Raw genomic sequence first — 12,632 nt, forward strand, 5'->3', positions numbered from 1 at the left:
GCGTGTGCATGGCAGGTCCCCGTGGTGTCCTGGCGCTGCCAGACATGGGTGCCATGGTGCCATGGAGCACGTGGCCAAGCTCACATGGCTTTTTTTTTTGCTTTAACCTCCCCTTCCATCCCACCATCCCTCTCCCTCAGAGACACAGCCCCCACTGCAACAGTGTTGGGGTCAGCATTGGAGTGATGCTGCTGTATCCCGGGCGCACGTCCCCGCACCGTTGGCTGTGGCGCAGCCCCTGCCACCCCTCCATATATATATATGTAAGTATATATATGTGTATCATAGCAGTGAGGACCAAGCGCCGCACGGGGCCCCGTGGTCCCGGGCTCCCTCTCCCCTGGCTTGGTGTCAGTGTCGTGAGCGCCCGCCTGCCCGTCCCGTTGCTCTGTGTTTTCGCTCGTGGTTCGGGTCCGTCGCTGTCCTCGTTCCGTCTACCTCAGCACCTCTCTGAGCCCGGGCGCAGAAGGTGCCCAAGTTCCCCTTTGGTTTTCTCAGAGTATCTATCGGCTCCTATTTTTTGTACGACTTTTCCTGTCTCACCGTTTGCTCCCCTGCGGTTCTGCTTGCGAGTCCTCCTTCTGTCCTAGCCACAGATGCCGTTAGCTAAAAGTTTCCTGAAAAATAAAAATAAAGAAAAAGAAAAAAAAAAAAAAAAAACAGTTGTGGTGTCTCCTAGTTGCAGCTCTCCGCATCTGCCTTCGTCCTGTGTAGATTCAGATGCATTTCTTTGTAAGACTTCAGTGTTTCTGACAGAGGAAAAAAAAAAGACAAAAAAAAAAGAAGAATATACTGCTGCAGGTTTTTTTCTCTCCATGTGTCACTAAGTGAAGTTCGTGCCTTCTATAGCAAAGAGAATATTTTTTACATCCTACTAACGGTAGATTTTTTTGTAGTGAACATTTTTTGTATTTTTATTTATAAGTCTCATAAGGAAAATAGCAATGTTCAGTTGTATACCTTGAATCTGCAGTTAGAAAACAAAAGAACAACCAATAAAGTTAATTCCGTTGTCTCAGCCTGCTGTCTCCCATTCCTGTGCCCATCAAGAGGAGGAGGAGGAGGAGGAGGAATAGGAGGAGGTGGAGGAAGGATGCATCCCACCTGCTTGGGGTGAGCCATGAGGGTGCCCACAGTGGTGAGTTTGGGGGTGCCTGCTTTGAGGGGGAAATTGAGGAGGTCCTATCCCTAAACCAACCCCAGTGGGCCGGGGGTCTCCCTGGAATGTCAGTGTCCCGTGGGCAGGGAGCATCCACAGCACGCTGCCTGTGCTGCTGCCTGCCCATGCGGCTCACCAGGGAGCAGAGCAAGTTTGCCTCAATGAAAGTGAACTCGTTCATTTAAACCTGCCTGCAGAGCCGTCCGGCCCCCCGCTGCGTTAATTATCCTGTAGTTCCCGACTGATTGCTGTACACTAAGCTTAAGCCCTCCTTTATTTATTTACTGACTACATTAACGGCAGCGCCTGCTCTCCTTTTGTGCCGTGGCAAACCGCGCAGCCCCGCACGCTGCCGCCGGCCCGAGCCAGTGCTGCCAGCTCCACCCGGCCCTGCCTGTGCCCAACACTGCCGTATACCTCATGATGCCATCAGACATTGCTTACAGCACAGCTGGAGTCACCAAGGGCAGAGCAGCACTGCGTTTTCCCAGGGATGGGTGGCATGTGCCAGTGTCCTGCCCCAGCGTTTCCCAGCAGGTTTGAGGCGCCACGTGTCCATTCCAAGGTCCTGATGGTGTTCCTGCCTCCCCCAGTCCCCCCAGCACAGTCTCCCAGGAAGGCTTTGGGCAAGTGGTGGGGAACTTTGGTCCAGGTTAGGGCAAGCAGAGGTGGTCCTGCTGTGAGGAACCTGCGGGCTGCAGCGCCCCTTGAGAAGGGAGGCAAAGCTCGGCCTGGCACAAAGGCGTTGTTACAACAACGGGGAAATCGCGGCAGGACCGGGCCTTTGTGTGCACACTCGCACAGCAGCTGGGAGCGATTATGCTGCAACAATGTTCTGTTCCATCAACATTATGTCCTCATTAAACCTTTATTAGGAGATTAGATTCAGATTTATTGATTTTTTTTTTTTTAAAGAGGAAAATCCAGGCTTCTCTCAGATGCCTGGAACTTTTTCCCACATGCAGCACTTCCCAAAGTAGCAAGAGGGCAAGGGGAGAATCAATCTTTCCTCCAGGACAGGCAGCCTCTCCTTCCAGGGAAAAGGGCTGCTTCTTGAGGGGGTTAGGTTGGGTGCATGATGGCTTCCTAGCTCAGGGAGGACGAGGACCAAAACATTCAATGGGATACAGGGATACAGCAGCACAAATGAGCATCTTGCAGTGCAGCCTTGGGGGACATCAGGGTCACGGTGGGCAGGAGAGAGATGGCAAGGCTGGCTCAGGAGTCTTGCTGCCCAGTACCCTCGTCAAACACATGGGCTGGGTGGCATCGCACACCCGGGTCAATGGCCCCATTGGATTTGTCTGCTGGAGCATTTGATGTTACACGAAAGCAGCTCATTCCAGAGGGTGTTAATTGCCCGCTGCACTGATCAGGTCTGTAGCACCATCGATCTCGGCAGGATCAATGGGCTGATTTAGTGTCTCACGAACTCTTTAACTGGACACCTCATCAATAGGCAGCCACTTACAGACCATCAGCGCATTAGTGCGGCCGGCGCTGGCAGGAGCCCGCTCCACCCGTCCTCAGCCCCCGTCACTCAGGGGTGAGTTTTCCTGCAGGTGATGGCTCTGAGATGGTGAGTGGGAGTCTTGCTCTGGGGCTGGTGGGTTTGAGGGCAGATGTAGGAGAGCCAGGTGGTGTCAACCCACCTGTCCCCCATCACCGGCATATGCAGGGATGCTCCTAGAACATGGGATGGGCCCTTATGGTATCTGCGGCGCTTCTCGCCTTGTGTCTGTCCTTGCAGGGGCAGATGGCAGCGGGAGCTGGGACCTGCTGCAGCTGTGATGGCAGTGCTGCCCCCGCATCTCTCCCCGTACCGCGTGCTCACGGAGCCAGTCCCGTTGCCATCCGGGTCTGGCCGCGGCCGGACGCGGGGTCTCTCCCACTTTGCTGAAACTGCTGAGCAAAAGCATGCGGGATCTGCTGGGCAGGCATGCCCGGGGGCCCGGGGTACGATATAAAGGCAGCAGCCGGGGTGAGGGGTAGGGCAGCCGAGGGCAGCGGGACCCCTGGGGCGGTGGGGATCCCCCAAAGCAGGGGGGACCCCACCCGATGCCGGGGACCCCGGTCGGGAGGCGGCGGGGCCGGGCGGCGGGGCCGCTGTCCGCGGTGCTGAAGCCGCGGCCGGGCCCGGCCCGGGCCGGAGGCGCTCCCGGGGCCGGCAGGGGAAGCACGGAGAGAGGTTTGGGCAGGGTCATGGGGTCCTGGGGGCTCCTGCTCAGCTCCGCCTTCCCGCTGCGGAGCTGAGGGACGTGAGGGATGCGCCCGCCTGGGTCGACAGACACTGGCGAGTCCCAGAGCCAGGGAGAACCCACCAGAGTGAGGTCCCCCATCTCCCGCCCTGAGCAACGGGCACTGCTCAGGCATCCCTCCACACCGACCAGAGGGTGCCCAGCGTGATGCTGTAAGCCAGGACGGCTGCCAGGTACACCCGGAACAGCAGCACATCCAGCACGTAGCCCACTTGCAGCCAGTCCCGGGCGAGGTCGCGGAACTCCTCCCGTTTCTCCAGGAGCTGGCGGATTGCCGTGGTCTCACGCAGAACCTCCTGCAGTGCTGCTGAGCCCTCGGGCCGGCCAGCAAAGGCCAGAGCAGGCCTCGTGCCCCCCACTGCCCCGCGCTCCCGGGGGTCCTCACAGACATAGGGGGTCGGCTTGGCTGAGGGATCAAGAGAAGCAAATGTGAAAAATCAGTTCAGACAGGGAACTGGGGGTTGTGAGGGTGAACAAGGCACCCAGTTCACCATACAAAGAATGGCTATGTAGGTGTAGATGGCCACAGAGCACCTAGACTCCTTCAGTTCCCACAGGCCCTCTCTGTGCCACCCTTACCTGTGCTGTCATTGTTCTCCACCTGCCTGGACGTGTCCAAGGTTTGCATCCTGCTTTGGCTGAATTTCTTCCTGTCCCGGATACAGAGCAGGATGGTGGCTCGTTCCAGCAGCAGATGTTTCAGCCACTCAGGGACGTGGGGCTGCAGGTCTTGCTTGTGTACCAGACACACAATCAGGATGGTCTCTGTCAGGCTGATGACGAGCAGTGCCATGCACACCACAAAGTAGATGCCTGCAGAGACACCAGTGAGGTGAGTGACCTGCAAAGGCTCGTGCACAGAGCCAATCCTCCCTGCTGAAGTCTCAGGGCCCTGTGGTCTCTGCCCACGACTGCCGTGGCAGGTGGACAGGAGAAGCACCCTACCTATCAACGGGGTGCCAACGGCAGTGGCTGGCAATGTGTCGGATACAATAATGAGGAAAACCGAGTAGCCCAGCAGGAGAGTGATCTTGAAAGAGACCCTCTCCCCACTGTGGGGAGGTAGGTAGAAGCCCACAATGTCCATAACCATCAGGAAGATGCTGGGGAGCAGCAGGCTGACGGTGTAGAAGAGGGGGCGTCTCCGGATCACTACCTGCAGGACAGAGACACAAAAGGCTGTGAAGGGTTGCAATGAGCCTTCAGCTGCTGTGGCTCTTTGCCAAGGAGAGCGAGGATGGTGGGGGGCACTAAGGTGAGCCAGAGGAAGGGCTCACTAGCAGGAGCCTCCCACCGGCAGGCAGGAGCTGCAGCACAGAGCAGAGACAGGGACAGGGCAAGTCCCTTCCCTCGTGCCACATCCCCGAGAAACGCGGTGGCCAAAGGCTCTTACATAGAACTTCATCTCAGCATAGCTGTCACTGCTCTTGACACTGAACTCCTGGAAGTGGCTGAGCACGTAGAGCAGCTCCCACTCGCCCTGGTTCATGAAGACACTCCGGTCGAACTTGACGAGCTCCGGCTGGCGCCACAGCGAGAGGTTGATATCGCGAACTGGGGGGCGGAGGAGAGGCGAGGACTGGGGGTACCCGCCCAGAGCGCGGGCAGCTGCCGGCCCCTGCACCCGACTGCCCGCCCTGCGCGCTTCCCCGATCCGCTGGGGCCATCTAGAGGGACGAGCTGCCCTGCGCACGGAGCTCCGGAGCTCCCGCCCGCTCCCCGGGACCCGAGCCCGCGGCCCGGCACTCACTGTGGTGCAGCCAGCTGGTGAAGGTGAGAGAGCAGTTCTGCACGTCGAAGGGGAAGTTGTAGATGTCCAGGCTGCAGGCTGTCATCACCTGGATGGGTTTGAGGTTCTGCACCTCCCCGTGATGGCTGACGTAAACGTAGGGGACGTGTGGGGACTTTCCAACATCCACGCTGAGGGACATGAGGGACAGAGATGTGGGCTGGAGAGCACTCTGGGCAGGGCTTCCTTCTGCCAAGTGGCAGTTCAGGGGGGAACTGCCCACGAGCCTCCTGTTCTGCTTTTTTGGTCATACCCTTGCAGGCATTTCTGCCTCACATCACCTCACCAGACTGCTGCCCTCTCCCAGCCCGAGAAGCCCAAGAGCCCTCAGGAGGCACTGAGAGCACCTTAAATCCCCACGGAGTGGGAAGGACACCACACAGCTCCATGGGAAGGGCCAGCAGCTCTGCAGCTGCCCCGGCATTGTACTGTCTTCACAAAGCCTTTCTCCTGGTATCTGGATCTCACCCCCAGCACAGTGAGGGTAATTACCAATGGTTGTGGTTAGCCAGCATTGGAAATGGCCCAGCTGCAGAGCCAATCCCCCATCTGCAGCTCCCGATGTGGGGAGGCTGCCAGCTCTGTGCCAGGAATACAAAGCACAGGATGGTACGTGCCCATGGTGGGTGAGGAGTTCCAGTCCCAGTGCATCTCCCTCGAGACCCTGGCTGCACTCACAACTCATTGATGAGGATGTCGGGCACCCAGATGCTCTCCACAGGGAGGGAGATCTGCGTCAGGTTGTCGAAGTGAGCTGGGTCCCACTTGAGGAACTCATCTGTCCAGTGCTGGGGACAATGGAGAAGGGACTTGGTGGGCGAGGTCCTGCTGCTCTGCCAGCACACAGACCCCAGGCTAGCACCAAGCAAGCTTCCCACCCATGGGAGCCAGGGAGGGAAGAATAATCCTTCAGCTTGCACAACACCCAACAGTGCAAACCAGGGAGCATGAAAGCTGAGCCTTGGGGTTCATGTGCTACAGAGGTCTCGCCAGCCCCCAGGATGTTTCCCCTACTGCTCTCCTGCAGGACTGCACACTTCTCTCACAGGAAAACACGGGGGTTTGGGGGTGCTGGACTCCGAGGGGGCCAGCAGGGAAGGGGTGAGGTTTTGTGGCTCCTCACCTGCCTGTACCAGATATAGGTGGTCAGCACCTGGTCCTTCTCATCCTGTGAAGATGGGAACGGTGTCAGAACGGGGACTGACCCTCAGGAGGACGGGCAGAGCACGCTGGCAGGATGCTGCACGCCAGGTACCCTTCCCCTCCCTGCGCAACGGCAGCAGAGCACTCACCACGCTGAGGATGGCATAGACCATGAGGTCGATGGCCACGGTGGTGGTCGTTCGCCAGTCCCGCACAGGCCGGGTGCCCTTCTGGTAGTGCGCCAGGAGGTGGCGGGAGAGGCGGCGCAGGGCGGGCTCGGGGGGCTCCGGCGTCCCGGCCCCGGGCCGGGCACCTGCTGGGCAGAGGGAGCGAGGGAGGGAGGGAGGGAGGGAGCGAGCGAGGGAGGGAGGGAGGCTGCTCCCCGGGGCAGCGGCTGCCGTCACCCTGGGGTGTGCCATGGCCTGCGGGGTGCTGCCAGCTGCCTGCCCTCACCCCTTGGGGTTTCCCACACAGCTTTAATAGAGCATCCTGATGGGAAACAAGCCTGGACAGCAGAAGCATCGCCTAGTATGTTACTGACATCCTGTGCCGTGCAGGTTGTCAGCGCTGTGACCTCCCCCAGCCCCAGAGGCCACAGCTGCCAGCCCTCACCTCTCTGGACAAGTGCCAGGACAGCGGCAGCGGGGAACCACGAGGGACACACTGCCCCCGGGAAGGTTTCGTACCATTCCCTCCCTCCAGGGACATTTCTTTGCTCAGCAGGTGGAGACGGTGAAGGTTAGAGATGAAGCAGGATGCTAAATTCATTTATTAGGTATCTTGGTGTTTGCTTCCTGTGAAAACAGTCCCTTCACTGGTGCCAGCAGCATCAAGTGAGGGCAAATTGCCTTCAGCACCATGTCCTCACTGCCAGGCGCCTGGAACGCCACAGCTGGGCCAGGGCAGCAGTGCTACACTTGTGTAGCCACAGTCCCAGAGCCCAATTCCAGCATAATGGAAGAGACTGATTGGAATAGATCTATGGGAACTTGGGGAAAACTACTGGAAGGGAATTTTAATCTCTGTCTTAAGCTAAAAAAAAAAAAGAAAAAAAAAAAGAAAAAGCAACAGCCTCAGCCCCTCTGACATTGCTCATGAATGGCAGTGCATGGTGCTCGCCCAGGCAGGCATGAACCAGCAGAGGCACTGAGATGGGGAGAGGCAGCAATTAGGGTGAGGGGAGGAAATGCAGCTGCTGCCATCACCACAGCTCGGGCCAAGTGACCTTCCCTGCTGCAGCTGGTGGCAGCTGGCTCGTGCTTGCACTCCTTGCACCACCTTGTCCTCACATCCACACCACCCATATCTGCATCAGGATGCTCTGGCAGCAGGGAAATGGCTTTGCAGAGGGAGGACGGCTGGGTTCACCTCAGATGCTCTTTGCCTCTGCTCCACACACCATGCTGGTCTGCCCAGCCCAAATCTGTGCCAGGTTGTGCCAGCGACTCACCTGGTGAACCTGGCACGAACCTGGCACAGCCCTAACACATGGGGATCTGTATGCACAGCCCTTCCTGCCTCCTGGCCAGCATTGCCAGGGTGAGCATATCACTGTCCCCGCTCCTTTTCTGCCACCTTAGATGTGTTAACAGTGGGAGAAAGCTTGGGAGTTGGGTGGCAGGAGCTACATGACCTATCCAGAGATTTGAGTCAATAGCCTGCCGAAAACTCAGCTGGGCTGGTGCAAAACAGCTCAAGGATTTTTTGTGCTATTTCCCAGGAACATTAGATGAGAAAATAATAATGGAATAACAAGGAAATCTGTTGGCTGTCAATTTTGCACTGCACAGAGCTGCAATTGCAAACTATAGGCACAGTATCGTGCCCAAAACCCAGCTCTAGGTTATGAGGAACTAAACATTATATTGGAGAAAGCCCTTCACCAGGCAGGGGGCTCAGGCAGCCTCTCTCGGGCAGTGGAGTGCAGGCAGGAGACCCCCACGTCCCTCTCCGTCCCCAGGGCTGGTTTTGGGCGCAGCTCCAGAGCACCTCAAGACCCCACAGAGCAGAGCTGATGCTAAGGCTGCACCACCTTGCTGCCAGTGTTACCAGGCAGGAGGCGCCTCCAGGCTCTGCAGCGGAGCTCCCCCATGCCCCAGCCTCCCCCAGCCATGCCACCTCGCAGCAGCGCGAAGGTTTCCCGAAGAGCAGCCCCTGCCTGTCCCTCAGCGCGGCTCAGGTGCTGGGCAGGTGCTGCCCCGTGCAGGAGCGCCCGGCCCCGCTCAGCCCCAGCCCCGCCCGCGCTCCCTCGCCTTACCTGGGCTCTGCAGGCTCGCGGCCAGCGGCAGCAGCGCCAGGAGCGCCCCGAGGGCCGCGGGCACCATGGCTCGGCCGGCGGCAGCCGAGCGCGGAGCGGAGCGGGAGGCGGGCGGCACTCGCGTGGCTTTCCCCGCAACGCCGGGCTTTTGAGAACGCCCAATTAATCTCGCGATCAGCCTCTCCCGCTGCATCAAGTTTCAGGCTGGGAGGATAAAATGCTACAGGAGGATGCCAGTGGGGCCCACCCAGCCATCCCCCACCCCCGCCCAGCTCCAAAAGAGCTTCCCCGTCCTCTGCCCAGGTGCCTGCTTGTGGCAACGCGGGTTTGGGGTACCAGCATCGTGTGCGGTGGGGGCACGATGGGGGAGAGGGCACTGCAGGTGCCAGGGCTGAGCCAGGAGATCCTCAGCAGTTGGAAAGATGGGGAAACCCTCTGGGAGGCAGGGGAGGGGACCCTGCCCTGGGATATGCCTCTGACACAGGGTGGGTGTCCACCGGCAGGGGAGAGGAGAGCTCTGGAGGTACCGGGCTCCCCTTCACACCTGCGGCAGGTGGGTCTGTGCCACCGACAGTGGCTCTGACAGCCACAGGTGGGGGCAGCATGTGCAGCCAGCCCTTGGCACCCCTGCCTGGGGCAGGAGATTTCCCCCAACCCCTCCAATCTGCTCCTACACTGGAGTCCGTTTTCACCACAGAAATTTGCATTTGTTGTAAATTTCAGCAAAAAAGGTTCTTCCTACCGTTTTCAGTTTCCCAAAATATTTAACGCCTTGGGGCAAAAAAGACTGGAAGCAAAAGGCCTTGACTGGAGTCAAAAGGCCTTCGGTGTCCACCCATGCAGGGATGCCCTGCTCAGGCTACACATCCATCCCTCCGCAGCGTCAGAGCCTTGGGCTGGGCAGTGTCCCTCTGCCTGGCAGGGGAGCTTCCCCTCCACCCTAAGCCTCCATAATCTTCTGTATTCCTGTATGCCTACACTGTGCTTGTGTGTGCTGCAGGTGCCTATGCCCCCACAAAGCTGCCAGCTGCTGGGAATCCTGGGGAAGCAGTGGCCAGGGACCAAAGCCTGCAGCAGCGGCGTAGAGCAAATTGCATCAGATGCCGGCATGGAGTCACTTAAACGAGATAAGAATTAGTGCGGGGCCCTGATGAACTCCCCGTTGGCTGCCAACAGCGGTGTCAGGGAGAGAGCGAGAGCAGAGCTGGGGCTAATTTGATTTCTCGGCTCCGTTAGTGGCTGGCAAGTCACCTCCCAGGGAGCACCAGCAGCTCACAGCGCTCTCCCCTTATTGAATCTGGGTAATGAAAATCACGGGCAGCGCCACCACGGTGCTGGGGACCGTGCCCCGCTCTGCCCCCTCTCCTGCAGCTCCTGCTCTGCAGCCGGCAGGACGAGGCCGAGGGGGCGCGGACTGCTCCAGTGGAGCCTCTGCTGCAGCATCATTAACTCTGAATTTTCTCCCTCGGGTTTTACATCTTCATCTTAAAGAGATTTTAATGTAGTTCCTATCAGCCCTCCTGTTATTGGATATCTAATTAGTGTGATCTACTGTAGGCTCGTGTTACACACACGCAGGGGGCTCTTGCGGGACGTTCTGTGGGACGGCTGATATCAATCGGCAGCGCCCAGATCAAATTTACTTTCCAAAATAGCATAATGGGATTTTATTAGCCCTGTAATCTGCTGCATGGTAATTGCTTTTCTGGGAATCGAAGTGCTCACTGCCTGGGGCTTCCCACAGCTCAGCCCTGCGTCCTGTCCAGGCCCTGCTGCAGCCAGGCATGGCAGCATCTCTGCAGGCCCCACTGCATCTGGGCATGGCAGCATCTCTGCAGGCTCCCCTGCAGCCAGGCATGCCAGCATCTCTGCAGGCCCTGCTGCAGCCAGGCATGGCAGCATCTCTGCAGGCCCTGCTGCAGCCAGGCATGGCAGCATCCCTGCAGACAGGCATGGCAGCATTCCTGCAGGCCCTGCTGCAGCCAGGCATGGCAGCATCCCTGCAGACAGGCATGGCAGCATTCCTGCAGGCCCTGCTGCAGCCAGGCATGGCAGCATCCCTGCAGCCAGGCATGGCAGCATCTCTGCGCTGGATGGATTGGCACTCAGGCCTGTCTCCTGGAGCAGCCATGCTGGGAGCAGGTTTCCTGGCTGGGCAAGCAGGTATTTAGCCCAGCGCAGCAATCTCAGGGGCTGAGGGGAGCACAGGGGCACAAGCACAAGATCCCCAACATGTGATGGCATAAGTGATGCTCTTCATTCCCTCCTCAGCCCAACCTGAGCTCACCCCAAGTCCTGGGTGCCCAGCATTATGCACTACAGCCCCCTGGCAGCTCCCACCCCGTGCCATGGAACGTGCTGGGGGCTGTGCAGCCGTGGCAGGAGCGTGGCTGGGCTCTGCAAGGATGGGGTGCTGTATTCAGGCTGGGGAGCACAGTGCGAGCAGGGAGGGAGGCCTCCATTGTGTTGCTTGCCGGTGCGGAGCGGGCAGGAGAGGGAAGCAGCTCTCCTCCAGGCTGCCAGCACTCGCCTTTCAGAGCGCGTTTGGAGCGTCACAAGCAATAAAGCATCAGCAAGGAGCCCTGGCAGCACAGCTGCCGGACGGCCCCGGCCCCATCAGGCGCCCGAGGCCGCCCATTACGGCGGCTCCCGCGTCCCGAATTGCATGTCTGCTGTGATTTAACGCTGCACAGAGACACGAGATGAGCCCGGCAGGCAGGGCACGGCCGGGCCCGCTGCAGCCCCGCTCCACGGGGCCCTGCTCCAGGGACAGGGCTCCTGCAGGAGGCCTGGGCTGGCTGGGACCCCTGGTCACTGCAGAGGGACAGAGGGACACCCAGGATCTCTGCTCTGGCACTCACCTTGTGCAGCCCCCAGACCCTAGCACAGACCGAACGCTGTGAACAGCTGCTCAGTGTGGTGCCCTTGGCCAATTTAATTTCATTTAGGGACGCTGGTAGCTTTGTCCCATGGATGCAAACTGCTTGGCCCTTGAAGAAGCCAAAAATTGCCCATTCCAGCTATCAAGCCCATCTTCACCCAGTGAAGGAGCCCAATGCTTTTAAATCCCCCAGAGAAGGGATGGGAGTGCATTCCTTTCAAGTCCTCTCTTTCATTAGACACCCTTGAGATGCTTGCAATATTCTGCCAGTTTCATTACCACTAAAGGCAGGCAATAATAAGAACATGAAGGTATTTGGAGCCCATTGCTGTTAATGAAGGAGATCTGGCTGATGCTGAGTGGGACGGCAGCTATGCTCACAGGCTGAGCCCAATCTCAGGGCATGGAAGGAGAGGACACGTCTGCAGCTTGCTCTGTCTGACAGTGTACAATCTCCCCCTAGTAAATTATCTTGGATGTAACAGTGCTGTGACTGCACTTAACACTGCAAACAAATTGTCCTACACCCTAGTTAATTATCACAGCATTAATCAGGCTGCTAAACGTTAAACACAGCCTGGACAAACCCGGAGCTAAAAATACGGGTCTGAGTTTATCTTTGTGACAGGGAAATTCAGAATTTTTATGGTTAATAGCTTTTTTAAGGTAGGAAAATCTTGGGGACCCTTACCTAAGCAACAAAGTTTGGGTATAGCACCATTCCCTCTGCAGTGCGTGAGGGTCCCAGAGTGAAAATCACAGTGCCCAGCACTACCTCCCTATCTCTCACTATTAATAGCCTGGCAAGCTCCCAAAATGAGTGGAATTTCTTACTCTGTTGCATTCAAGGATCACTGGTTATCTTGTTTATACTTTGCACATCAGGGAAATTGGCGAACACCAGCTTCCACAGTTTCACCTTATCTACAGTGATACCTCCTCCCTCCCGAATTCCTCATCTGGAGCACCTGTGAGAACCAGGAAACCCAGACAATCTCAGAACAGGCCACGCTGAGGTCCCCCACCTCTCCCAGAACAAAAGGCAAGAGATGGTCTGTGACTGCCCAAGACAAATCCACAGGGGGAGATGCCCACCCAGCTGGGAAAGGGCATTTTCAGGGGAGATGGGCAACCAGGGTGTGGCA

General features: G+C 58.1%; 1 protein-coding gene across 1 annotated transcript; it reads right to left on the bottom strand.

The window, feature by feature from the left end:
* Positions 1 to 3,524: 3,524 nt before the first annotated feature.
* Positions 3,525 to 8,673, bottom strand: LOC132083593 (5-hydroxytryptamine receptor 3A-like). The gene is made up of 9 exons (XM_059488360.1): positions 8,607 to 8,673; positions 6,499 to 6,665; positions 6,330 to 6,374; positions 5,885 to 5,994; positions 5,168 to 5,337; positions 4,811 to 4,971; positions 4,363 to 4,573; positions 3,997 to 4,230; positions 3,525 to 3,823 (listed from the first exon to the last, which is right to left on the bottom strand). The coding sequence occupies exons 1-9, from the start codon at positions 8,671 to 8,673 to the stop codon at positions 3,525 to 3,527; spliced, it is 1,464 nt and encodes a 487-aa protein (XP_059344343.1).
* Positions 8,674 to 12,632: the final 3,959 nt, after the last annotated feature.

The sequence above is a fragment of the Ammospiza nelsoni genome, chromosome 24 (assembly GCF_027579445.1).
Source record: "Ammospiza nelsoni isolate bAmmNel1 chromosome 24, bAmmNel1.pri, whole genome shotgun sequence".
Lineage (NCBI taxonomy): Eukaryota > Metazoa > Chordata > Aves > Passeriformes > Passerellidae > Ammospiza > Ammospiza nelsoni.